Genomic DNA, 22,578 nt, shown 5'->3' with positions numbered 1-22,578 from the left:
CGTTTCAATTAAATTGAACCAAATACAGGACCATTTTTCTCTACTTAAATCTGGCTTTTCTAAAACTTGTGTGTTGCCTGTAATTGCTTTATATTCCATGTATACTTTTTAATTTTTGCTTTCAGAGAGTTCTCATTTTAATGAGTAGGCTCCAGTTGGGCCAATACATTTTATTTTATTATACCTGAAGAATTTTTAGCACAAGTGCTTAATGGTGTATATGTACTGTTGGAGAACTTTGTGTTTGCATAGGTATAGCATAGTGTTAGTATCTTATTTCCTTTCATTTTTTTTGTTGTAGACTTGAGAAAATTCTTAGGTTGGTAACAAATGAATAGGTTGTCCTTCATGACTCACCTTCTGTTATTCCCCATGAAAACTGATTAATCCTTTAATACAGACAAATTATATGGGAAGAGATGCATTTGATTTTCATATTTATTCCTGTGTTGGTATTTACTAGGAGTCTCCTGTATGGCTCAGGACTGCCTTCTCAGAACACCAGAGGATTTTGTATTTCCTTTGCTGCCTAGTGAGGAGTTGAAAGACAAATACAGGCGCTACCTCTTCAGGGACTACGTGGAGGTATTATTTTAAGAAGTCTTGGCATTTTTTTTGCCTTCTGTTTGCCGCTTCTCTAGAGCTTTGACCATGGGGCTAGAGAGCAGTGGGTGCAGCTAGAGGAGTCAGGTTGTGTCAGCAGGTGCAAAGCTCAAAGGTTTTTATCACTCCTGTGTTTCTCAGAAGAGTAATTGTTTTTTCTCATTGCTATCTATTGTTAATATTTTTGTTTCTGTGTATCCATAAGTTTGAAAAACCTTTCCATAAGAATTGTTAATAGTTTTAAGGCATATTTATACCTTTCCTGAACCCAAAGCAAGGAGACCTGGGTTTAAGTAACTTGTCATTTGCTGTTTACTGAGTGACTCAGGGCAAGTCACTTATGTTTTTGTGAGCCTTGAGGTTTTTGTCTGTAAGACAAGGGTCATGATCCTTGACATCCTCCCTGCCTCACAACAAAGGCAAGTTACACTTATTTTTGTCCTTGAAGATCTTTATGTAGAATCAAGTGGCACACTTTTTTTTTTAAACAGATGAAGAAGCTAAATCCTGAAAAGGCTCAGAGACATACAACTAAATTAAAAGCCAGGCCTCCTGTACTATTTTCACTAGAATATACCCAGTTCATCTTTTTGATTTTCTCCTTCTGTGATTTGCCTCTTGTTTGCTCATCTTGGTGCTTCATCCAGTTAAGTTTTGAATAACTGGATTGTTGTAGTTAATTTTCTGGCTTTCAGTTGGAATACCCTTTTCTTTCAATCTTTGTTTATTTGGCAACTATTTAATAAGTACTTACTGTGGACAGAGAGCACTGTAGTGGTAGAGCTACAAAGATAAAACAAGACATGGTCCTTTTATAGAGGGGTAGAAGGTGCATATATATATATATATGCATATGTGTATATGAATGACAGATATGCTGGAATATAATACTATTCAATAACTGTATTGCAGCGTAGAGTATAATAGCCTAAATGAGCTACAAAGTACAATGGGAGGACTTGCAGTCTAGATAGTTGCCAGAATAGAGTAAGATAACCTGTTTTCCACACACCTCCTTGAGCAAAAACCTAAAAATTGTGCCACACCCGATAATGATCCAGAAATCCAGTGAGACAAAGAAAAAGAAGTTGAATGGATAGACATAGACAAAGAGGAAGTAAAACTATTACTTTTTTGCAAGTGATTTGCTCAGAGAACCCCAGTTGTTGTTGTGTTGTTTCAGTCATATCCGATTCTTTGTGACCCCATTTGGGATTCTTGGCAAAGATTCTGGTGTGATTTGCCATTTCCTTCTCCAGCTTGTTTTGCAGATGAGGAAACTGAGACAAACAGGGTTTAGTGACTAACATACTGTACACCAAGAAAAACTCCAAATAGATACATGATTTAGATGTCAAGGGTGATATTATAAACAAGTTGCTGGGGCAGGGAAAAAATTTCCTGTCTGATTTTTGGCTAGGGGAAGTGTTTGTGACCAAACAAGAAATTACAAAAACAGAGGTAAAATTAATGATTTTGATTACATAAAATGTAAGTTTTTGAACAAACCAATGAAGCTAAAATTAGAAAAGAAATTGGGAAAAGATCTTTGTAGAAGTTTCTCTGATAAAGATCTCATTTTTCTGCTATCTAGAGAACTAAGTCACATTTACAAGCAAAAGAACCATTTTCCCGTTGATTAAATGGTCAAAGGATATGAATTGGCAGTTTTCAAAGGAGGAAACCCAAGCTAACGATAGCATATGAAAAAATGCTCTAAATTGCTAAAAAGTAGGGAAATGCCAATTAAAACAATTTTGAGGTACTACCTCATATCCATCAGATTGGCTAAGATGACAAAAAATGAAAATATTGGAGGGGATGTGGGAAAATAGGTACATTAATGTACCGTTGGTAGAGCTGCAAACTGGTCTGACTATTGTGGAAAGTAATTTGGAAATACGCCCAGAAAGCTGTTGAACTGTGCATACCTTTTGAGCCTGGCAATTCCCTACTAGGTCTCTACCCCAAAAATATCAAAGAAAGGGAAAGGACCCATATGTACAAAAATTTTGTGGCATCTCTTTTGTGGTGGCTAAAAATTGCAAACTGAGGGAATGCCCATTAATTGGGGAATGACAAACAAGTTATAGTATAGAAATATGATGAAATACTGTTGTGCTATAACAAATAATGGAGGTGATGGTTTCAGAAAATCTTGGGAAGACTTGGATGAACTGATGCAAAGTGAAGTGAGCAGAACCAAAACATCATTGTACACAGTAACAGCAATATTGTAACAGCATTCAGCTGTGAAAGATAGAGCAACATAATAACCAACCACAGTTCTAAAGGACTCAAGATAACACATGGTAACACCTCCACATAGAGAGCTGAAGGACTTAAGAGTATAGATTGAATCATATTTTCTTCTGTTTCTTTTTTTTTCTTGGATGTGGTTAATACAGGAATTTATTTTACATGACTACATGTTTGTAATAGGTTGTTTTTCTTGCCTTCTTGGAGAGTGGGGGAGAGGGAGAAGGGAGTGAGATAATACAGAACTAAAACCAAATTGAATTAAAAAAAAACAGGGCTTTTCTTATTCAGGGGCCTCTTTGAAGCTGAATTTTAAAAGTTCTTTTTCAGTTCTTTTATTGTCCAGTTTTTATTTGTTCACTATAAACTTGCTTCATGTCCAGTTTTCACATTATTGATGTTTTCATTATGGAAAGGGGAGCAGTGGAAAGAAAACTGACCTGGGAGCCTGGAAGATCTCGGTTCGTGTCCTGTATCTGACACATACTGGCTGTTTGACTTGGAGAAAGTCACTTTTCCTCTGAGGCAGCTCACTAAGACTTGAAGTTGCAGACAAAGTTCCGATCTGCATTGTTAAAGGGTGTATCCCCTCATTTGGAATCTCCCTACCTATTCCTATTCTAATTTTTTTTTCATATTAGTACACCTTACCTAAAAGAATTAGAAGGTTTTAAAACACATGCAAGAAAATATCATTTTATGAAATGGTCACATGTCCTTCCCCCATCATCTGCCAATAGAAACTAGATGGGTATGTTGCTCACCTCCCTCAGATCTTCTTATTCTTTGCCTTTCCCTTGTTGTGTTCCCAGAGCCATTATCAGCTCCAGCTGTGTCCCGGTGCAGACTGCCCCATGGTTATCCAGGTACAGGAGCCTAGAGCTCGACGAGTGCAGTGCAATCGATGCAACGAGGTGTTCTGGTAAGATGTGTGCTCCTGGGTCTTCCTGCCCAGTCTCCAGAGCTCTCCCTTCCCTGTCTCCTGTGGTTTTTAACCTTTCTAATTTTTGAGGTAGGTGAATGGTTAACATAAGAATGAGGTGGTCTCCAGAGAAGACAAAAAACTGTAGTTTCCATAAGTGTGTGGAAAATTCTTAGTTTTTTTTAAAAAAAAAAAGGTTTTGATCCTTGGGTTATGCACTGAACTCTAGGGAGTGGTTTTCAAAGGCTCTGGAAGTAGAGTGCTGCCACAAAGGACAGGATGTCTAATGGTGGATTATATGAATCATGTGTCTTACATGAGGACTTGGACCAATAAGCTTTTGCCTTTGTGAGCCTTGTCTGCTTCTTGAAATGTAATTAAATGAGATAGAACTAAGTAGAACATAGTAATAGTGTTTGGGATCAGGTTGTGCACTTGCATAATAATTTGCAAACTGATAACATTTGAAAAGTCGAAATTCTCCATAGGTTTGTTCTTTGTATATTAGCAACAATTCTTGGCTAAAAGAACTTAGAAAAGCTATGTAATTTTTTTTATTTTTAAGAAAAGGAAGAAAAGCCTAGCATAGTGGTTTTGAGCTATTTTACGTCAGTTATGAAATCCACATTTTCAAGATTTGGCGCTTTGTGAGTATTAGGGAACTTTGGTTTTTCCAGCCAAGGGTGTCTCCAAACTCATTTCCTTTTGAAAGTTTACATAACTATTACAAGAATGGAAAGCAAGACAAATTGAGGCTTTTCTTTTTATTTAATTTGGTAGGGACTTCTATATTTACATTTATATTCAAATATATTTACCTTTATCTGTGGTGGGGAGTAAGAATGACTAGAATGAGTATATGCCCTCAAGGTTTTGAGTTACTTGGAATAAGAGATAGTTTCTTTGTGGCTTCCCTTATACTAAATTTACATATAGGGGGTTGGTACTCACAGACAGAGATAGCTAGCCTGAGCATAAAATCTCTCTGGATTCCTGGTTTGTACTTCCTAGTCATTGTATTGTGTTAATAATACTTAGTATTTGATTTATCTCATTTAATTACATTAGTATTTTGTCAAGATATTAGTTTATCCAAATAATTCATTGTATATCCTAAAAAAATTTTTTTAGAATAGCCTGGGGAATCATTTTCCAGGTAGTAAATAATTTTGGGTTTTCTTTGTGATCTGTCATGGACCCATAGGTTACCAGCAGAGGAAGGTGATTTTAGTACACTTGGCTTCTTAATGATTAAGATGAAGATTTTGGAATAATTTTTTTTATTTTAAATATGTGTGCTTTTATACTTTCTTCATTCATTACCATACAATTATGTGTTCGATGTAGGTATAACTTTCCATGATATGTAAAATTATGGTCCATAGTCCTTTCTCTAGATTCCAAAAAATTCCTGAAGCCATAAAATGCCTAAACTAGAAGGGACCTATATGACATTTATTCTTTCCCTGACACAGACATATGTTTAAAGATTCCTGTTTATAGCATGAAATCAAAAGGGGCAAAAGTCATCATCAATCTAACATGTTTCAGGATGTGTTTATTTAGGTATTGAGAGGCAGAGTTGGCTCCAAGATTGGGCTGTTCTTATAACTGAAGGGAATTGCTACAATTGGGTTATCCTTGGAAGATTTCCAAATGGTCAATAAGGGTTTTTCAATTTTTAGGGGTGGTTAATTCTGAGTTATAAAGAGGGTTGAGACCAGATTGAACATTTATTCATTCATTCATTCATTCATTTGGGCAGTTGGGGTTAAGTGACCTGCCCAGGGTCACACAGCCAGTAAGTGTCAGGTGTCTGGTCTGAGACCGGATTTGAGCTCTGGTCCTCCTGACTCCAGGGCTGGTGCTTTTATCTACTGCGCCACCTAGCTGCCCCAAGGTTGAATATTTTTTAATGGAAATTATCTCTTATTAGGGACTTGAGGATTTGTTTCAGTAGGATTCAGATTGAGAGAGAGTTCAAGAAATGTTTAAATAAATTATTGAATAAGCAAGGATTTCAGAAGCCTTGAGAGGCAAAACTACTCCTTTGAAAAAACTCAAATGCGACTGATGTGGGTAAAAGGGAGATTTAAGACTTCAGCACAGACTGAACTTTTGGAATTTGAATCCCTTTCTTTTCTGATTTTTAAGTTTCAAGTGTCGTCAGATGTATCACGCCCCTACAGACTGCGCCACAATCCGGAAATGGCTCACAAAGTGTGCAGACGACTCTGAAACGGCAAACTACATTAGTGCTCACACTAAAGATGTAAGGAATGTTTAGACTTCCAGCTCCCTGGGGATGCTTTTTATCTTATCTATCACCAACCCTGTCATTGGTGATTATCAGAAAAGATTACCAGTTCCCTCCTTTTGTCTGTCATGTTACAGCTTTAATTGGGTATGCTGAGAAGAGAGGGGGGATTCTTTTTCAGGCCTAACAATGACATCTTTAGCATGGTAGTGTCTTGGCATCCCCTTTGAGAGTTTGGGGGCCTAAAAGTGTTAAAACTGAGTATGTAATACTCATAAATATACCTTATAGGCAGTTCTGCCTTGGCAGTGAAGAACTGGGTTAGTTAGGACCCTCTCTTCTCAGACAAGCCACCAATTATATAGCTGCTGCCTTACAGTGCCAAGAAAGATATCATCAGAACATTTTGGAGAAGGGGACTCCTAAGCAGAATGAAATAACTAGGGGAGAAGTTAGGGTCTTATTAGTGTTTTGCTCCAAGACAGTGCTGTAATTCCCAGAACTGCTTGAAAGGAAGGGCAGATGCATGGGAAACTTGAATTTTTGTCACTCTTCCTGTGGTATGGTCACTAACCCAGTGTCATTTATCTGTCTATGAGCTCATTCAAATGGTATATACAAGCAAGACTTTTATTTGGAGCTCAATAACTTCACTTACTTCAGATGGTAGGCAGAGTTCTGAAGTGATTTTTATATAATGAGTTACATTTATGATTGCTAGGTCTGTTCAGGAAAACATTTGATATATATTCTGTTGGACAGTTCTGGAAGCAGGATTCTGGGCAAGTTGATTAAGATTAATAGATTCTGAGGCAGCTCTTACATTCCTATGGGAACTGATTTTGCATTTCTGCTGACTCAGTCCTGAGCTTAATCTGAGCAGTTTAACTGGCAGATTGCACAATTGCTGGAGATCAACTGGTGCTTGAGGGAGGGGGTCAGAGCCAAGAATACTAATCTCATTTCCTTGGAATTATTGTTCCAGAACCAGTGACCTCCTGTTGAGCCACTGAACCACCACATTAAAGTGAGATTTTCCTCCCCTGAAGTCTTGCACAATTAGCCACTGGGCATGGGTGCCAAGAGTTTTGTGTTATTTGTCTTAAAACCAGCATAAGGTAGCGAATGAACCTAATGGAACGATTCTGTTTTCCCAGTGTCCCAAGTGCAATATCTGTATTGAGAAGAATGGAGGCTGCAATCACATGGTGAGCAGAAACCCTAGTATTTCGCTTATCACTGGTGATGCGAAACCTTTTGGTCAATATGCATGTTAATATCTCCCCTTTTCTTTCTCTTTCAGCAATGTTCTAAGTGTAAACATGGTAAGTCCTGGCTTTAGCTCACATTCTGGGCCCTGTGGCGGTGTCTGTTGTTTCTGGTATTTGTGTTTATTTTTATGTTTGCCAATGTGAAGCGCTTTTTATATCGAAATTAATAAACTGTGGGTATATCAGTCACATGAAACCTTTTGAATGCATTCTTGCACCAAGTTGCTTATTTAAGCTTTCACTGTTTTTATCCAGGTGATCCTACATCAGTTTCTCTTTCTAGTGTCTGATTCTGTTACTTCTCTTTTCGTGAGCTCATCCATAATAGCTGGCAGGTATTTTCTCAGTGGTTTGTACCAGAACAGTAGTGACCAACACTGACTTCATTTTGGTTCTGATTGTAGGTCGTAAGTTGGTGTAGTGGAAAAAGTTGGAGGACCTGAGTTCAAATTCTGACTGTGATCATAGGCAAATCTTTTACTTGTTCTGGGCCTCTCCTGTCTCCTCTGTAAGATGAGGGAGTGAGTGGTCTTTTCTAGCTGTAAAAGAATCATAAGTCGAGACACTTGTCTCTGGAAAAGGGGATACCTATTTGCTAGCAATGTGACTATTCTGACATCAGGACACATTCTGGTGTCATTCTTATAGTAATTTTTTTAAAGTCATAGGGGCCTTCCTATGACCTCTAGCTATGAATCTCATTACCTGCCAAACAGATCCAGTACCCATGCCATCTTTCTTGATTGAAAGTAGATTTGTTGGCTTTGGTTTGAAACTTCTCCCAGTTGAAGTCCACGTTCTTCTTTGTCCATGATTGTTGCACAGTACCACTGATTTGTGAAGAAGTGTGACATAGGATTGCTGAAATCAGATCATACTTCTGCAACTTTTAGTACCTGTGTGACCTTGGCAAGTCAGTTCACCTCTGTAGGCTTCATTTTTGTTAGGTCACCTAGAAGGTCATTTCCAAATTCAATTTAAAGGCAGTCTGGTCTTGAGCTAGTCATTTTGCTGTCTCATGACCAGCTATGGGAGAGTCTTTGCGTAATATTGAGCTTGCTTAATTTCTTTACGGCTTTGATAAAAATTTGATTTAAAGGGGGATTTTTATATGTAACTCTTGAGTTGGGAAATGGTTCCTCCTTCTGTCGAGAACAAATCATGTAGAACAGACTTTTTTGACTTACTCTTTCTTCTTCCTGTCAGAAGTGATTCAGGAGTAAAACTCCCACTGGGGAATAAAGTCAAATGGATTGCTCACATGATGTTTTGTCCCCTTGTTTACCCCTCCAAAATGCCAGGCTGTTTGTAGTGTTTGTTGGGAGAGGGGAAGGCAACAGATTATTTTATTGGCACTTATCCTGTCTTGACCTGAAATTCATGGGTTGAGAAATAACATTTCTAAGGGCTTCTGAGTTTTCCTTCTTGATTCTTTCCCAGAATGGAGATAAATTCCAGCTTGTTCATGAAATTGTCCATTGAGTAACTTGTCCTTCTTAAAGGTGCTCTTTCTTTCATCTCTCTCTCTCTCTTTTTTTTTTTTTGGCTTGTTTTTTCTACTTCAGAGTTGTCCGTATATCATTCAGTCATTTAACATTTTTAAGTACCTACTGTGTGCCAGGCACTATGCTAAGATTTCTTGTACAAAATCTCCTGATTGTGTGTGTGAAAGGAAAAAAAAGGGGAGAATGGCCTAATGGTTTCTGTTGAAAGGTTATTGTTAGGGTGATATCCAGGCAGCTCTCAGACAAATTTTTAGGTCTCCTGGTGAAAGAATGTGATGGTATGTGGCAGGTCTCATCTCTTTTGCTTTTTGATGAGGCAGTGGGGTTAAGTGACTTGCCCAGGGTCATTTAGTAAGTGTCAAGTGTCTGAGGCCAGATTTGAACTCAGGTCCTCCTAACTCTAAGACCAAGGCTGTATCCATTGCACAGCCTAGCTGCCCCAAGTCTCATCTCTACTGTAAGCCTGTCACTGATGTCTCCTTATGTTGATGACGTGCAGGCTGTTAGAGCCTATCGTTTCTATAGATAGCCTATTCATAGCAGAATTGAAGTACCTCCTTTGCCATTTTACTGTTTTACCAACTCTCTGTACTAGGTGAGTAATAAGGGTGAGCACAGGGACACTGTCTACCAAATAGCATCTTGGGGTGTGTTGCATCTGCTTGTTAGGCAAAGGAGTGCCCAGAAATTTAAGCAGCACAGAGTAGGTTTACCTTAACTTAGCTTCCCAAGTCATGGGCCTTTGCCATGGGCATTATAGGAGGGAGCAGTTTCTTTGCTGCTGTAATTGACTTGTTTTTTACTTTCTATGCAGATTTCTGCTGGATGTGTCTAGGAGACTGGAAGACCCATGGCAGCGAGTACTACGAGTGCAGTCGGTACAAAGAAAATCCTGATATTGTAAACCAGAGTCAGCAGGCCCAGGCGAGGGAGGCCCTTAAGAAGTACTTGTTCTACTTTGAGAGGGTAGGAGACCTCTCGATGACCCACATCCATGAGTTTAGTTTCCTTTGGTTTGCCAGCAATGGTTAAGCTGGATGCTGGCAGCATTGAAGAATTTATAGAGATGTGGGAGCTTCTGTTACCCCAATTTCAGTGGTAAAGAACTGGAGCCAACTGTTGGGATTAACGTTGGTTTAAGATGGTTTCTTCAAAAATTCCCTAGACTCTTGTTTGTGAGCAGCTAGGGTACCTTATCTTATGACTGGACATTGCCCTCTGTTGTGCTGTAGTAGGTTGAACTTGTGCTACTGCTGCTCAGGTTGTATAATCTAGGAAGCACATGATGACGATCAACAGCAACACAGATCCTAGAGCACTCTGCCCAGAAATATTTTGGGTCAGCCAGGATGTTGATTTTCAGTGAACATTATAATAATGGTATCTCATTCCTTGATAGTATGTCTCCTTCCATCTTTATCTTTGGTCTCTTATCCTTTGTAGGCCATGGTTTAAAAAAAAAAGTTGGGGAGGGGAAGTTCATGGTTGGCTGATAAATTGAATTGCATGAAAGAAAGGCACCACTTGCCTTGCAGTGACAGTCCTATGTCATATCAGTAGTTGAAAAAGTGCTGGCTTTGGAGCCATAGATCCTGGATTCACACTCCAATTCTACTGCCAAGTGCTTGTGTAACATTGGCCATGTCACTGCATCTCTAGCCCACTGTTTCCTTTGCTTTTATATTGGCACGGGTGGGTTGAGGGGTGGGGTGTTGTACTAAATGATCTCTTAAATTCTTTCTAGTTTTAAATTTTATGAATCTTAGCATGTCTAGTCTGTGGCATTCTCATAACCACCCTTCTCTAGTCCAGACACAAGTAGCTCATACTAGCTGTGTACACTTAGGCAAACACTTAACTTTCAGAACCTGGATACTTCTAGGGTCCCTTTTGGCTCAGAATCCTGGGCTCTTGTGACCTCAATTTTGTCCTCAGGAAACTGAAGGAGTAGAACTAGGTAACTTCTGAGGCTCCTTCCAGTTCGGATATTCCGTCAGTGCCCTTTTACAAACCACAGATTTTGTTTCTTTCTCATGTATGCCTGCTTACAATATGAACAAAAAATTGAACAAAAATTTATTGAATGACTGCTGTGTATATGGCACTGGACTTAGTAGTATCTCCATAAGTAATGCCAAGGAAATGTCTGTGTATGTGGTCTAGAAATTATTATTGTGTAGCAGTTTTACAAAATGAATTATTTTCTCTCTCCTAAGGACTTTACACTGAAGGGTCACATTTAGCAGGATTATTAATTATTCTTTTGAAGGCCTCTCCAGCACATGTTTTGAACTGAGAATTGGGTATTTTTGTAGAATTTTTCTTGATACTTTAGCACTGGACCTCCTTTCACCTAGGGGGTAGAAGTAATTTTTTTCTGGTGGGTGAAAAATTCAAGTTCCTTATGTGATTAATAAGTGAAGCCTCAGTGTTTTCCAGCAGTACCTCCCCTTCTCACAAGCACATAAAGCCGCCACTGCTTCCAGTATGGGAGTATGCAAGGGCATTCTTATTTCAGTGTGGCAGTGCCTTATTCCAGCTGTTCTGCTGGTTGCCACTTCAGCATTCCTTGCCTACTTTGACATTTATTTGCCCCTTTTCCCATAGTCCGTCTGTTCTCCTCCCGTCCCCCCAAAAGTCCTCCATTCCTCCTCTTCCCTCTATCCCTGCTACAGTGGGAAAATCACAATAAGAGCTTACAGCTGGAGGCACAGACGTACCAGCGAATTCATGAGAAGATACAAGAAAGAGTGATGAACAATCTGGGCACTTGGATCGACTGGCAGTACCTGCAGAATGCGGCTAAGCTCCTAGCCAAGGTGAGGCTGCTGTTTCTCAGCCTGACCTCAGGTCTTTCTAAGTCTTGGTGACAGGCAGCAGAGGGAGAGAATTCTGCCTAAAAACTTCCTGAAGACACTGAAATTTATGTTAGCCTCCTAAAATGCCACCAGTTCTGTCCACACACAAGAAGATGATAACATTCAGAAAATGCTTACAAATAATAAATGTTTTTGACAAATGTTTGTTGAATTGAATTAGATCCTTGTGTTTAATAAGCTTAAGCTATTTAAAGAGACAAAATTTACATGAAATTACTTGAGAGCTTATATTCCCTATAGCAGTCCATCAATGAATAAATTAGGAGATAGGACATAATGATTATATGGTACAAACTCTTAAGTATTGTAGTAGCAGGGGAGTTTGAGGCACACTCAACCCCCATGTGGAAACTGTTCCCTACTCCCAACTACTGTTTTTTTTCCCCCAGGTATTCCAAAACTATTTCTGGAGTCATGTAAACAAAATTCTGTCCTATGGCCCTGTATTGAACCAACATTCTCTTACTGAGATGGTCCATCTGATAGTTATTCAGTACAGATGCACTTTGTTTTTATTTTGAATTTCCTTAAGTATTTTACCCTCCTTTGAACTAAGTTCCTCCTACAGGGCTTCATTATGGTGTGGAGGAGATCCTGGGTTCTCAAAGGCTTTTCCAACAGAATGTAATCTTTGGCAGGCCCTGCCGAGCTTAGAACACTTTAGGTTCCAATCTAGTGATGGTCTATGTGTCTGTTATCCAAGGGCCAAACAAGAGCTAGCGAGGATCTTTTCCATGTACTGGGCTGGCTCTGTTATTGGCTCTTTAACCACAGCGCGAAGACTGCTTCAGTGTAGGAAGTGAGTTGTGGCCTGCACTATTGGTGGGACCACTGGTACCAAGAAAATAATGACTTCATTCTGTTTTTGTTGTTGTGGGTTTTTTTTAAACGAGTTAATTTCCCTATGCCTAAGGATCCAAACTAATTTATATGAGTTGGTTAAAGACTGAAGAACCAGAAGAGGAACCAAACAGATTAAAAGTGACAGTCCTATAAAACTTTTTTTTTGTTAGTGTCGTTATACCCTGCAGTACACGTATCCATATGCATACTACATGGAGTCTGGGCCTAGGAAGAAGCTGGTAAGATGATTCTGTTCTCTTCTCATTCTAATCAAAACAAACTCATTTCTCCTCATGTTTTCTGGAGATTTCATGTTCGTATATAACTCTGGTTCTTGATTAGTTTATAAGGAAGATTGAATGTATAACTGTCTGATTAATTTACTGTTTATTTTTTTTTTAACTTGGCATTTTGCCCAGAAAAATCCCTTGGGATTTAATTGAGTCCTATTTCTGAGTCAGTAACAACTCTTGTAATGCACTAGGCCTGTTGTATTATAGTGTGTATTTTTATATTTATATATAGTCAATGTATATATTATACACAGTGTGTACATACACACACACACACACACACACACGGAGTCTCTGTCTCTCTCTCCCTGTCCGTCCCTCCCTCCCTCTCTCTCTCTCTCTCTCTCTCTCTCTCTCTCTCTCTCTCTCTCTCTCTCTCTCTCTCTCTCTCTCTTTAGATAGATAAAATAAATTCCTTGAAGAATGTCGGTCTCTGACCAGGAGGGACCTTAAGCTTCCTGATTAGTTAGGACTTAGGTTATAGAAGAATGCCTGATTGACTTTGCCCTGAACCACAGCTTATTCTTAACTCCTTTTCCCATCATCTTTTTCTCTGATTGTTTGAGGTAAATTAGTACTTCCCACAAGCACCTTCTTCCTTTGTCTCTCTCTCTCTCCTATGTGCACACAATATCATTGAGTGTTGGCCCTTTATCTGAATTCTGGAAAAGATAGATTGAGCAGGGACCATCTGTTGAGCTCTGTTATCCTTGATGGGTAACTTCCAGAGCTTCTTCCTTTTTGTGTGAACTCACAAAGAACTTTTCTAGACTAGACTTGGAGAGCCCCAGTTGAGTTGGGAAAGACTATAGTATATCCCTTATTTTGACTGACTGTAGAAATGAGGAGGAAATATAATACCAGAAACTCAGATGATTGTGGCATCAATCCTGATGGCATAGCACAAATTTCCTGCCACTGAGATCAGTAGTATTTAATCCTATCTTTGAAGAGTTTCTATTGTTTTGAGTAACAGGCAGCCAGTTTTTCTTGGATTTTTCTGCTAATATATTTAGAAGTTGAGTTTAAATATATATCTAGGTGTCATCTTGTCATCTGTAGGTAGCTGTGAAGGGGAAATTGTAACATTCCAGATGAATTTTTTGTACTTCAAAATTATAAGTAGATTTATTTGTACAAATCAGTAAAACTATTAATAATATATTGGGCTCTCAAGTGCATGCTGTGTGTTATTACATTTGCTACTTACTCAGATCCTTGTTCTAGATTTTGTTTCCTGTTCAATCTTTTGTGTTGTTGCTGTAGTTTGAGTATCAGCAGGCCCAGCTGGAGGCAGAAATTGAGAACCTTTCATGGAAGGTGGAGCGAGCAGATAGCTATGACAGAGGGGTAAGTTACTCTTCTTCCTGTTGAATGCTGTGCTCTGATTGATTAGATGGTACAGAAGCCCAATAAGAGATAGCCAATAACAGCAGAGATCACCAGAATCTGGTTTAGAACAATGAGCCTAAACAAATAAGATGAAAAGTCCAGAGTTCTCTACCCAGAGTGGGTAGAGAATGCTACAGTGAGAAAGATCTGTGATCTGCAAGCTGAAGGAGCCCACACCATGACATAGGTGTCTGAAAAGCTAACCTACTCAGAAGCCTCCCTCAAGACAGGCTTATTGTCCAGTGTGAAGCCCTTGGTCCTGGGGCATTCAGGGCACTACACTGATGAAGGATTCAACAACTTTGCTTTCAGAGGAGGCTCCTTGAGGCCAGAGATGATCCTGGTTTTGTCTTTGTATTACATCCAGCCTTTCACAGAATGAATGGCTTTTACATTTTTAACCCAGGAGGAAATGTGATCACTGATGTCCAGTATTTGAAGAGCCCTTCTGTAGGTCTCCCTTCTGCTTGTGTTTGGCCTCAAAGGACAGGATTAGGAACAAATGGATAGTAATTGCAGCAAAAGATTTTGACTCGGTGTAAAGAACTTCATACAGTTAGGAATGTCGTGAACTTTGAATTCAGATTGGAGCTTTTTTTCCCCACTTTTATTTTGTTGGTGTTTTGTTTTTGTTTTTGTTTATGCAGCATGGCTAATATGCATAATGAGTATCATAATTTGCTTTTCCCAATGAAAGGAGGGAGATTTTGGAACTCGAAATTTTTGAAAAGATTTTTTTTAATTAAAAAACTTTTTTTAGAACTGTCCAATAATAGAATTAGCTACTCTACAAGGGAGGGGGCTCACAGAACTGAAGGTCTTCAAGTGGATACTGGCTGACAACTTGGCTCAGGGATGTTATAAAGGGAATGTTTCCTCCTCAGATGACATCTGGGGTCCTTTCCTAGTCACATGACCTGAATTTTGTCTTGGTGAAAAGAGGGTGAACTGGTGTGATTTTACTTTTCAGGACTTGGAGAATCAGATGCACATAGCTGAGCAGCGGAGGAGGACTCTGCTGAAGGATTTCCATGACACATAAGGCCACAGAAGGATACGGGGTGAGAGGGGAGAGAGCATTGAGAAAGCAAGGACAGCAGCATCATTGCATGGAATGGGCACTGCCACTGGAGAGCACAGACCAAGAACAACACCCAGCCCCTCAAAGCTCTCCCAGTTTAGTCACTTTCAGTTTTCTTCTCATCTTTCCGCTTTTGTTTGTGCCTGGGTAGAGGCCATATTGAATTTGCGTCTCAATGGGACTTTTTAAATTTCCCCTGGATTGTTGTTGGGAGGGAGGGAAAGTTTTTCTGAATGGCTGTTAATAGTATTAGATCATTACAACTTCTGTAATTTTCAAAGGTTGTACAATTATACAAAACAAAACAAAAAAAAAAAGAAAAAACCCTAGAATAACACAGAACCCTTTAAAAAAATAAATTGGCATTGGAGTGTTTTTTCCTCTAGATGTTCTGCTTAGAAAGTAACATTTGCTCCTCACCCACACTGCTTTTGTGCTGAGCTTTATGAAATGCCACATTGGCCTTCTTAGGGTTGCCTCCCCTTTTCCTGCTCAGATATGCTTGGCAGCAGCTATGATTGCCCAGGGAAGAGAGCAGCCAACCTCTTCCAGGAGCTTCTGCTGGGGAGGAGCCTGGGAGCACTGTAAGCTGGATCATGTCAACTGCGCATTCAGCAGCTCTTCTTCCTATACTAGGTGCTAGGGGAATCTCACCAAACTTTGAATCCAAAAAAGGGACAGGTTGAGGTGTAGTCCTATTGCCCTAAATCCTGAGGTATTTCACCAACATTGGATTTTTCTTGATATGCCCTGTTATGTTTCTTATAGGGGTAGCTTTTAATCTGTCTTTCTAGCTGTATTACTGAGCATTATCAGTTTGGAATTTTTTTTTTCCCATGCCTACCCCGTGCTTAGTTACGTCTTTCTTTGTACTGGTCTTCTTGGGCATGTTTGTGAACTGGTGCCAGCAGCATGTGAGGACCTCTCCCAAAGTGAAGAACCATGTTGATGGTTTCTCACCAGGATGCCTTGATAAGGATTCTGTGTACCTGGATTGTTCCCTCTTTGCCTTTCGGAGGGAGGGATGGTAAATTGAGTCCTGAGAAAAGATAGGGCTGGGCCAGCAAGGACCAGTTGTGTGCTTTTGGTATAGAGGATCCAAGGCAGTTTTAGTGGTCAAGAAACAGAAAAGAGAAAAATCTAGACATTATGACTCTCAGGATAGCAGTAATGAAAACACACATATAAAGAAAGGACCCACTGGTAGCCCCTCAGACTATATCAGACATCTGAGTGTGTCCCCTGAGTTGGAGGCCTTTAAAAGAAAGTATTATCTTGCTGCCTTCCTTTATATAGAAATGGAAAGCCTATCCAGGTGAACAGTGTTAAGTTTAAATATGGGTATATCTTTGGTGGCCCTCCTGTTGTGCAGGGGTAACACTGGAGACAGTACTATGTTGGAGTCATCATGGACTGACTGAAAATGACCTCTGCCCACTTGCTCCTTCTCTCCAGGTAGAGCTTTCCCATCCTACCGTTGATGTTAGTCAAGAGGTTCCTTCTTGTCTTTGCATGCAGCAAGGGGCTTGGACTTATTCTCATGTGTAACCTACATTAATTCTAGTACTGCTTTGAGATTCTCTTTGAGTGGACACAGCTCACCATTGTTTGACCACTCTAGAAAGCTCCCCATTGACTTTGATCTGAACTTTTTGCTTTTGTTCACTATTTTTCTCCTTTTGGAATGACTTCCTTAAACATCAGGCATCCCTGAGACTCCAGAGGGCATTTGATGCCAACTTTAGGGTTATTCCCAGTCTCAGACTGCACAAAAGGTGTAGGCCTACAGTCCTACGAAACCTTTGAACCTCTATTTGGAAGCCTTTGGGAAGGCAGATCTAAGATAACAAGATTCCTGTGAAAGCTTCTGATGTCTTTTTTATCTCCAGAGGAGAATGTGTTCAGCTGTGCTCAGGGGTTTGGGCAGGGCTTTCCTCTGGGAGAGCTTGCAGAGCTTGTATCTCTGCAGTTATACTCAGCGCCTAAGGGTTTAAGAATGAATTCTCCTGTTCTCTGCTTGGCCACCTGGAGGTAGGGACAGGGTTTTAGGGAGATTGTAAAGGAGTTGGAATATACCTTTGGAGCATACATCAATCCATTTTCACTTTCCAACACCCAGTTATGCATATACTTCCTGGGTGCTATGTAAACTGTGAACCTAATTACACCTGAGAGTCAGCTGTGACAGTGGAGGGGTATTGTTGGGTGGGGTTGACCTGTAAGCCCTTCCCCCATCTCTCTCCTTGAAAAGCAAAACCCTGCTTTCTGGGAAGAGGACAGGCAATTATGGAAGAGGGAAGGGCAGTGAAGAATCAATCTAGAAACAGCACATTCATAAGCTAATTGTAAATAAGAAGAGCGTTCCTTCTGAGAACAGGAAGGGGGTGGGTGCCTCGTTTTCCTCACATTGAGGATTCCAGTGTTTGGAACCTTCTTCTTTTTGTGACGTCTTTTTTGTGGCACTAGAAGGGCCTAATGGGTCCCAGCTTTGCTTCTAGAGCTTTTGGTTGTAACTTTGCTCTTGTAATTCACTGGCCATCACATACCCTTGACATCCTAGGCAGCACCAAGGAGTTTCTCTGAACTGCATGACTGCTGCTCTTGGTGCACAAAATCGTGCACGTACATGTGTGTGTGCGCATGCACACGCACACAAATATACACAGATTGCTTTTGCACTGATGCTGGAGCCACAAAGGGTTTCTGTACCATAATCACAGCTTTGAGCCCTTAAGACTTTGAATCAAGTGCTCGACAGAATGTATTTTCTTTTCAATGAAGCTTGTTCTAGACCTTAGCTGGCTGTCACTTTTAAGTTTTCTGGCAGTTTAGAAAGCTGGGAGAATCTGGCAGACTCTTGACTCTGCTTTGCATGAGATAGAAAAGGAGGGAGGGCAGGACATTTTCCATAAAATGGCCCCATCTCTTGGTTTTCCTTTAGAGAGGAAAGATGAATTGGGGCAATGTACTCTGCTCTTAAAAGTTTCCCAGAATTCTAGTGGTTTATTCAAATAAATTGTAAATTTCTAATTTTAAAAGGCTTGTGTGTGGAGTCATTTTTCTAAGCAATCTCTGAAGGAGCATGTGTTTCAACAGTCCTTCATGTGTATAAGCAGCTCATGTTCTAGAATTCTAATAGCTTGGTGGATGTCAAGGCAAGAGGTGTCATTGCTGCCTGGGAACCACGACACCCCAGCTCTGCACGTAACACCTTACCTGTCTACCTGTTTAGGATTTAGTGTGAACCAGAGTAGCTCCATCTCTCCATGTCTTGGTTACCCACTGTATTTTGCTACCTTGTACAAGGGTTTCTTCAGTACCTGTTCCCTCAAGAAAACACTATAAGAGTTAACAAAGCGCTTTTCATATCACAACTCTGAAAGGTAGGTGCATTGGTACTTTTAATGAGCTGTGATTTCACCAGTATGAATACTTTCTGCACTGACTCATATTACAGTCCTCTGAGCCATAGCGAATGGTCTTCATAAGTTGCTGTGGCTAAAAAGGGTTTGTAGAAGGACTCATACCTACAACCTTTTCACTTGAGAGAACCTGCCATATCCTGTACCCCTGAACTCCTGGGTTCACCTCTGTGCTGATAAAAGCAGTCAGTGTATAAGCCAGCATTTATGAAGCCCTGCTGTGTGCTAAGAACTACACTAAGCACTACACTTAGGTATAGGTTATTAAGCAAACTAGAACCAAATGAAAGACATAAAGGCATATACTGTAAACTAGAACTGTAACAAAAGCACTGGGGAGACATTGTATTTACACTTGTTATCCCATTTTATAGATAAGGAAATTGAGGCCCAGGTTACATGCCTTGACCGTGTTTACACAGCTACTAAGCAACTGAGCCTTGGAACCCAGGTTTCCTGACTCCCAAGTCCAACATTCTACTGCACCAGCTAGATGTGAGTCAAAAAAGATCCGTTTATCCGCTCTGCCATGCAGGGAAAGACTTCTGTGAGAGCCTGTATGTCAATGGTACCTTGTTTCTAATCGTTCTGGAAACTTGAGGTTATATTGTGTTTGATTCCCGTTTTTAAGATCCAGTAGATCATCATGGTATGAATTCCATAGTTTAGGGGAAAGTGATTAGATTGGTGGGTTATGTGAACAATTCATGGCCTGTTTGTTTTCTGGGTTCTTAAGTTGGGTGACTACGGATGTAAGAAATATGACTGGTGTCTTCTCTAAGAAAACATTCCCTGAAGATATAATTTAAAAATGGATGGAGTGGTGTCATGCACATATTTACTCTGCGTCTGTTTATATCCTGATTTTTAAATCCCACTGGAGACATTAAAATTGATGCTGTGGCTGTGCTACCATAACAAATTTTACTTGACGTTTCATACTTTCAAAGCACTGTGTTAGTTACTGGAAAAGCTGTAAAGTTTGCATGAGATCTAGGCCTGAGCTTCAGATACCATATAGTGTAACCAGTACATGAAGGATCTGTGATTACATCGATGCAGAAACTACAGATCAAAATTGGTTTTAGGGAATTGCCCAAGGCTCAAAGTCACACAGCTGCAAGACAAGATTTGAACCCAAGTCTTCCTGATTTCAAGTCCAGCACTCTGGTCAGTACAACATGGTTCCATAACTATATGTGATGAGGGCACCAGAAAAAGACAAACAGCCTGGAACCAGGCCTTTGGTGCAGAGCATATTGTTAGAGCCAAAGGGTAGTTTGGGTATAATGTACAGGAGGGAGTGATGTTTCATCTGAGATAATCTGAAAAAATTGGGCAATGCCATGTGATAGAAGGTCTTGAATGCCCACTGAAATAATCTGAAGTTTAGATTCGTTTCTAAACTTAACATCTTAGGCAAAGATTTTTGAACAGCTTCATGACCACCAGATCTATGTGTAAGAAAGGTCTGGTATGTGTTAAAGTAGAAATAGCATGCTTTTCAGGAACCTTAATGCCAGTGTTGGTGTCCCAAAGTACACCAGGCCTTTTTGTCATCTGTTCTGGCCATTTTGATGGGTAACATCTTTATGAAATTTGATGCATACCAGGAAGTGCCAGCATCAAAACCACCATCTCCCTAGCCAGAGCTACCCTGCCCTTGCCCCGGCCAGATTAGAACCCGTGTTTCCGTCTCATACTCCACTGGATATGCCTCAGTCCTTGCTATCTTGTGATAATACTACCAGCTCAGCCCCTGAACCTAATCACCCCATGTTTACCTACCCTTATGTCTATCCTGACCTCTGGCCTCCACCTCAGCTCCATGGGAGTGTCCCCATAACCCTCCCTCATTTCAGGATTTTAGAGAGTGAGACTTCCTTTCATATATCAACTGCTACTTCCACCCTTTGGCTAGGAAATTCACACCTACTATCTTGATCACTGTGTTCCAGCGAAGGTAGAAAGTGTGTTGCCTTTGCTATAGTCTTCCATCCAATTTAACCATTCCCCTTTCATTTTCCCTTCTGGAACCCCTAATCAATTTTTAACAAACACTTTCATCTTATTTTTTTTTCATGCTCTTTCCATTTTACATTCTCAGAAATCTCTCTCTCTAAGATACTCCATCCCTGTTCACTTCAATGCTGGTTGTACGTTTTCTCATACCCTGGACACACAAAACAGCTGGAGGAATTGGCATACTCTTAGGTTGGGGCAGCTAGGTAGCCCAATGAATAGCACTGGGCCTGAAGTCAGGAAGACCTAAGTGCAAATCCAGCTTCAGGCACTAGCTGTGTGACCCTGGGCAAGTAACTTACCCTTGTTTGCCTCAATTCCTCATCTGTAAAATGAGCTGGAAAATTAAAAAGAAAGAAAAAGTGATCTGGAGAAGGAAATGGCAAACCGCTCGAGTACCTTTGCCAAGAAAACCTCAAATGGGGTTATGAAGAATCATGGGATTGAAACCACTGAAGAACAACAAGGTCTTCATTAACACTTAAATACATTCCTTCCACCAGGAAATAGTAAAACTATACCAGTGAGGGACCTCAACTTTCCTATCTCAGAACTAGATAAATCTAACCATAAAATAAATAAGAAAAATCAAAGAGATAAGTAGAATCTTTAAAAAGTTAGATATCATAGCTCTCTGAAGAAAACTGAACGGAAATAGAAAGGAATATCCCTTTTTCTCAGCTGTACATGGCACCTTGACAAAAATTAACCATGTATTAGGACATAAAAACGTCACAACCAAATGCAAAAAAGCAGAAATAGCAAAGGCACCCTTTTCAGACTATAATAAAAATTACATTTAATGAAGGGCCACTGAAGTATAGGTTAAAAATTAATTGGAAACTAAACCTGAAGAATGAGTGATTCAAAGAACAAATCGTAGATCTCTCTGAAACTCAAATTCTTTTGAGGGCCACTCCATCCTGTGATAGCAGATCCATGTTGGGGTTTAGTCACTTTTCCCACTCACTCTTCATTGAGTATTCTGTGCTTACCATTTACAGAGCATTATGTTTAACAGTGGAGGAGCTAAAATCTATTTAAGGGAGCTTACCCTCTATTAAGGGTGGTTAAAGTTCTAGAAAACTTGTGGAATGCTTGTGTTGGATTCACCAGGGCCTTGGAGCTGAAACTGTAGGGTAAAGGACTGGTTTCAGAGAGTACAATCCAGTTTAACCAGGATTACACATTTACTGAGACCAAAGAGCTGTGTGCAGTTCTAGTCATGCAAAGATAAACGTGGAAGAACATAGAGTCTACTGGGGTGGTAGGACAGATATAAAAATGACTAAGATACTAGGGAGCATGACTTAAGTACAAAGGAGAGGACCAGACAACGGGTCTGGGGGAGTGAGGGAATCTGGGAAGGCTTCTAAAGAAGACAGCGCTTGAATTGGGTGTAGAAAAACAAAGGAAAAGTAGGACATCCGGCAAAGGGAGTCCATTCCAGGTGTATATGGGAGACTAGGAAAGAGTGAAAAAGTATTAAGTGCTTACAGTGAAATGGAATGGATAGAACCTTCCTCAAAGCCAGGAAATTGTTCACTGTGTGACCCTGGGCAACTCTTTAAAACTGTAGATCTGGAGAATGTGCTGACCAGCATTAGTAGAGGGAATTTTCTCAGCCAGGAAGGGAAGGCTAGCGGAGAGAAAAAGCATTTATTAAGCGCCCACTATGTGCTAAGCACTTTATAAATATTATCTCGTTTCCAATTATTTGTTCCCTAAGCCAACGAAATCACAGGTCCAGTCCCTATTCCGTGCTTAATGCACTGGGGATGCAAATAGAAAAACAAGCCCATCTCTGCCCCATAGCCTTCCCCCAGTGA

The 22,578-nt window shown here is 40.1% G+C and overlaps 1 protein-coding gene across 3 annotated transcripts in view; it reads left to right on the top strand.

The window, feature by feature from the left end:
• Nucleotides 1–18,343, top strand: part of ARIH2 (ariadne RBR E3 ubiquitin protein ligase 2) — a 65,036-nt gene extending 46,693 nt beyond the window's left edge. For all 3 annotated transcript variants that reach the window (XM_020999018.2, XM_078152393.1, XM_020999020.2), the window contains 10 exons: nucleotides 464–585; nucleotides 3,675–3,784; nucleotides 5,939–6,056; nucleotides 7,199–7,249; nucleotides 7,345–7,366; nucleotides 9,632–9,783; nucleotides 11,493–11,636; nucleotides 12,710–12,778; nucleotides 14,099–14,182; nucleotides 15,195–18,343. In XM_020999018.2, the coding sequence (XP_020854677.1) occupies nucleotides 464–585; nucleotides 3,675–3,784; nucleotides 5,939–6,056; nucleotides 7,199–7,249; nucleotides 7,345–7,366; nucleotides 9,632–9,783; nucleotides 11,493–11,636; nucleotides 12,710–12,778; nucleotides 14,099–14,182; nucleotides 15,195–15,266 (944 nt within the window). In that variant the 3' untranslated portion in view covers nucleotides 15,267–18,343. The remainder of the gene's footprint in view (nucleotides 1–463; nucleotides 586–3,674; nucleotides 3,785–5,938; nucleotides 6,057–7,198; nucleotides 7,250–7,344; nucleotides 7,367–9,631; nucleotides 9,784–11,492; nucleotides 11,637–12,709; nucleotides 12,779–14,098; nucleotides 14,183–15,194) is intronic.
• The last annotated feature ends 4,235 nt before the right edge of the window (nucleotides 18,344–22,578 follow it).

This window comes from Phascolarctos cinereus, unplaced genomic scaffold (assembly GCF_003287225.1).
Source record: "Phascolarctos cinereus isolate Bilbo 61053 unplaced genomic scaffold, phaCin_HiC Scaffold_4;HRSCAF=312, whole genome shotgun sequence".
Lineage (NCBI taxonomy): Eukaryota > Metazoa > Chordata > Mammalia > Diprotodontia > Phascolarctidae > Phascolarctos > Phascolarctos cinereus.
The sequence above is the reverse complement of the archived record's forward strand: the minus strand, read 5'-3'. Positions and strand labels throughout refer to the sequence as shown.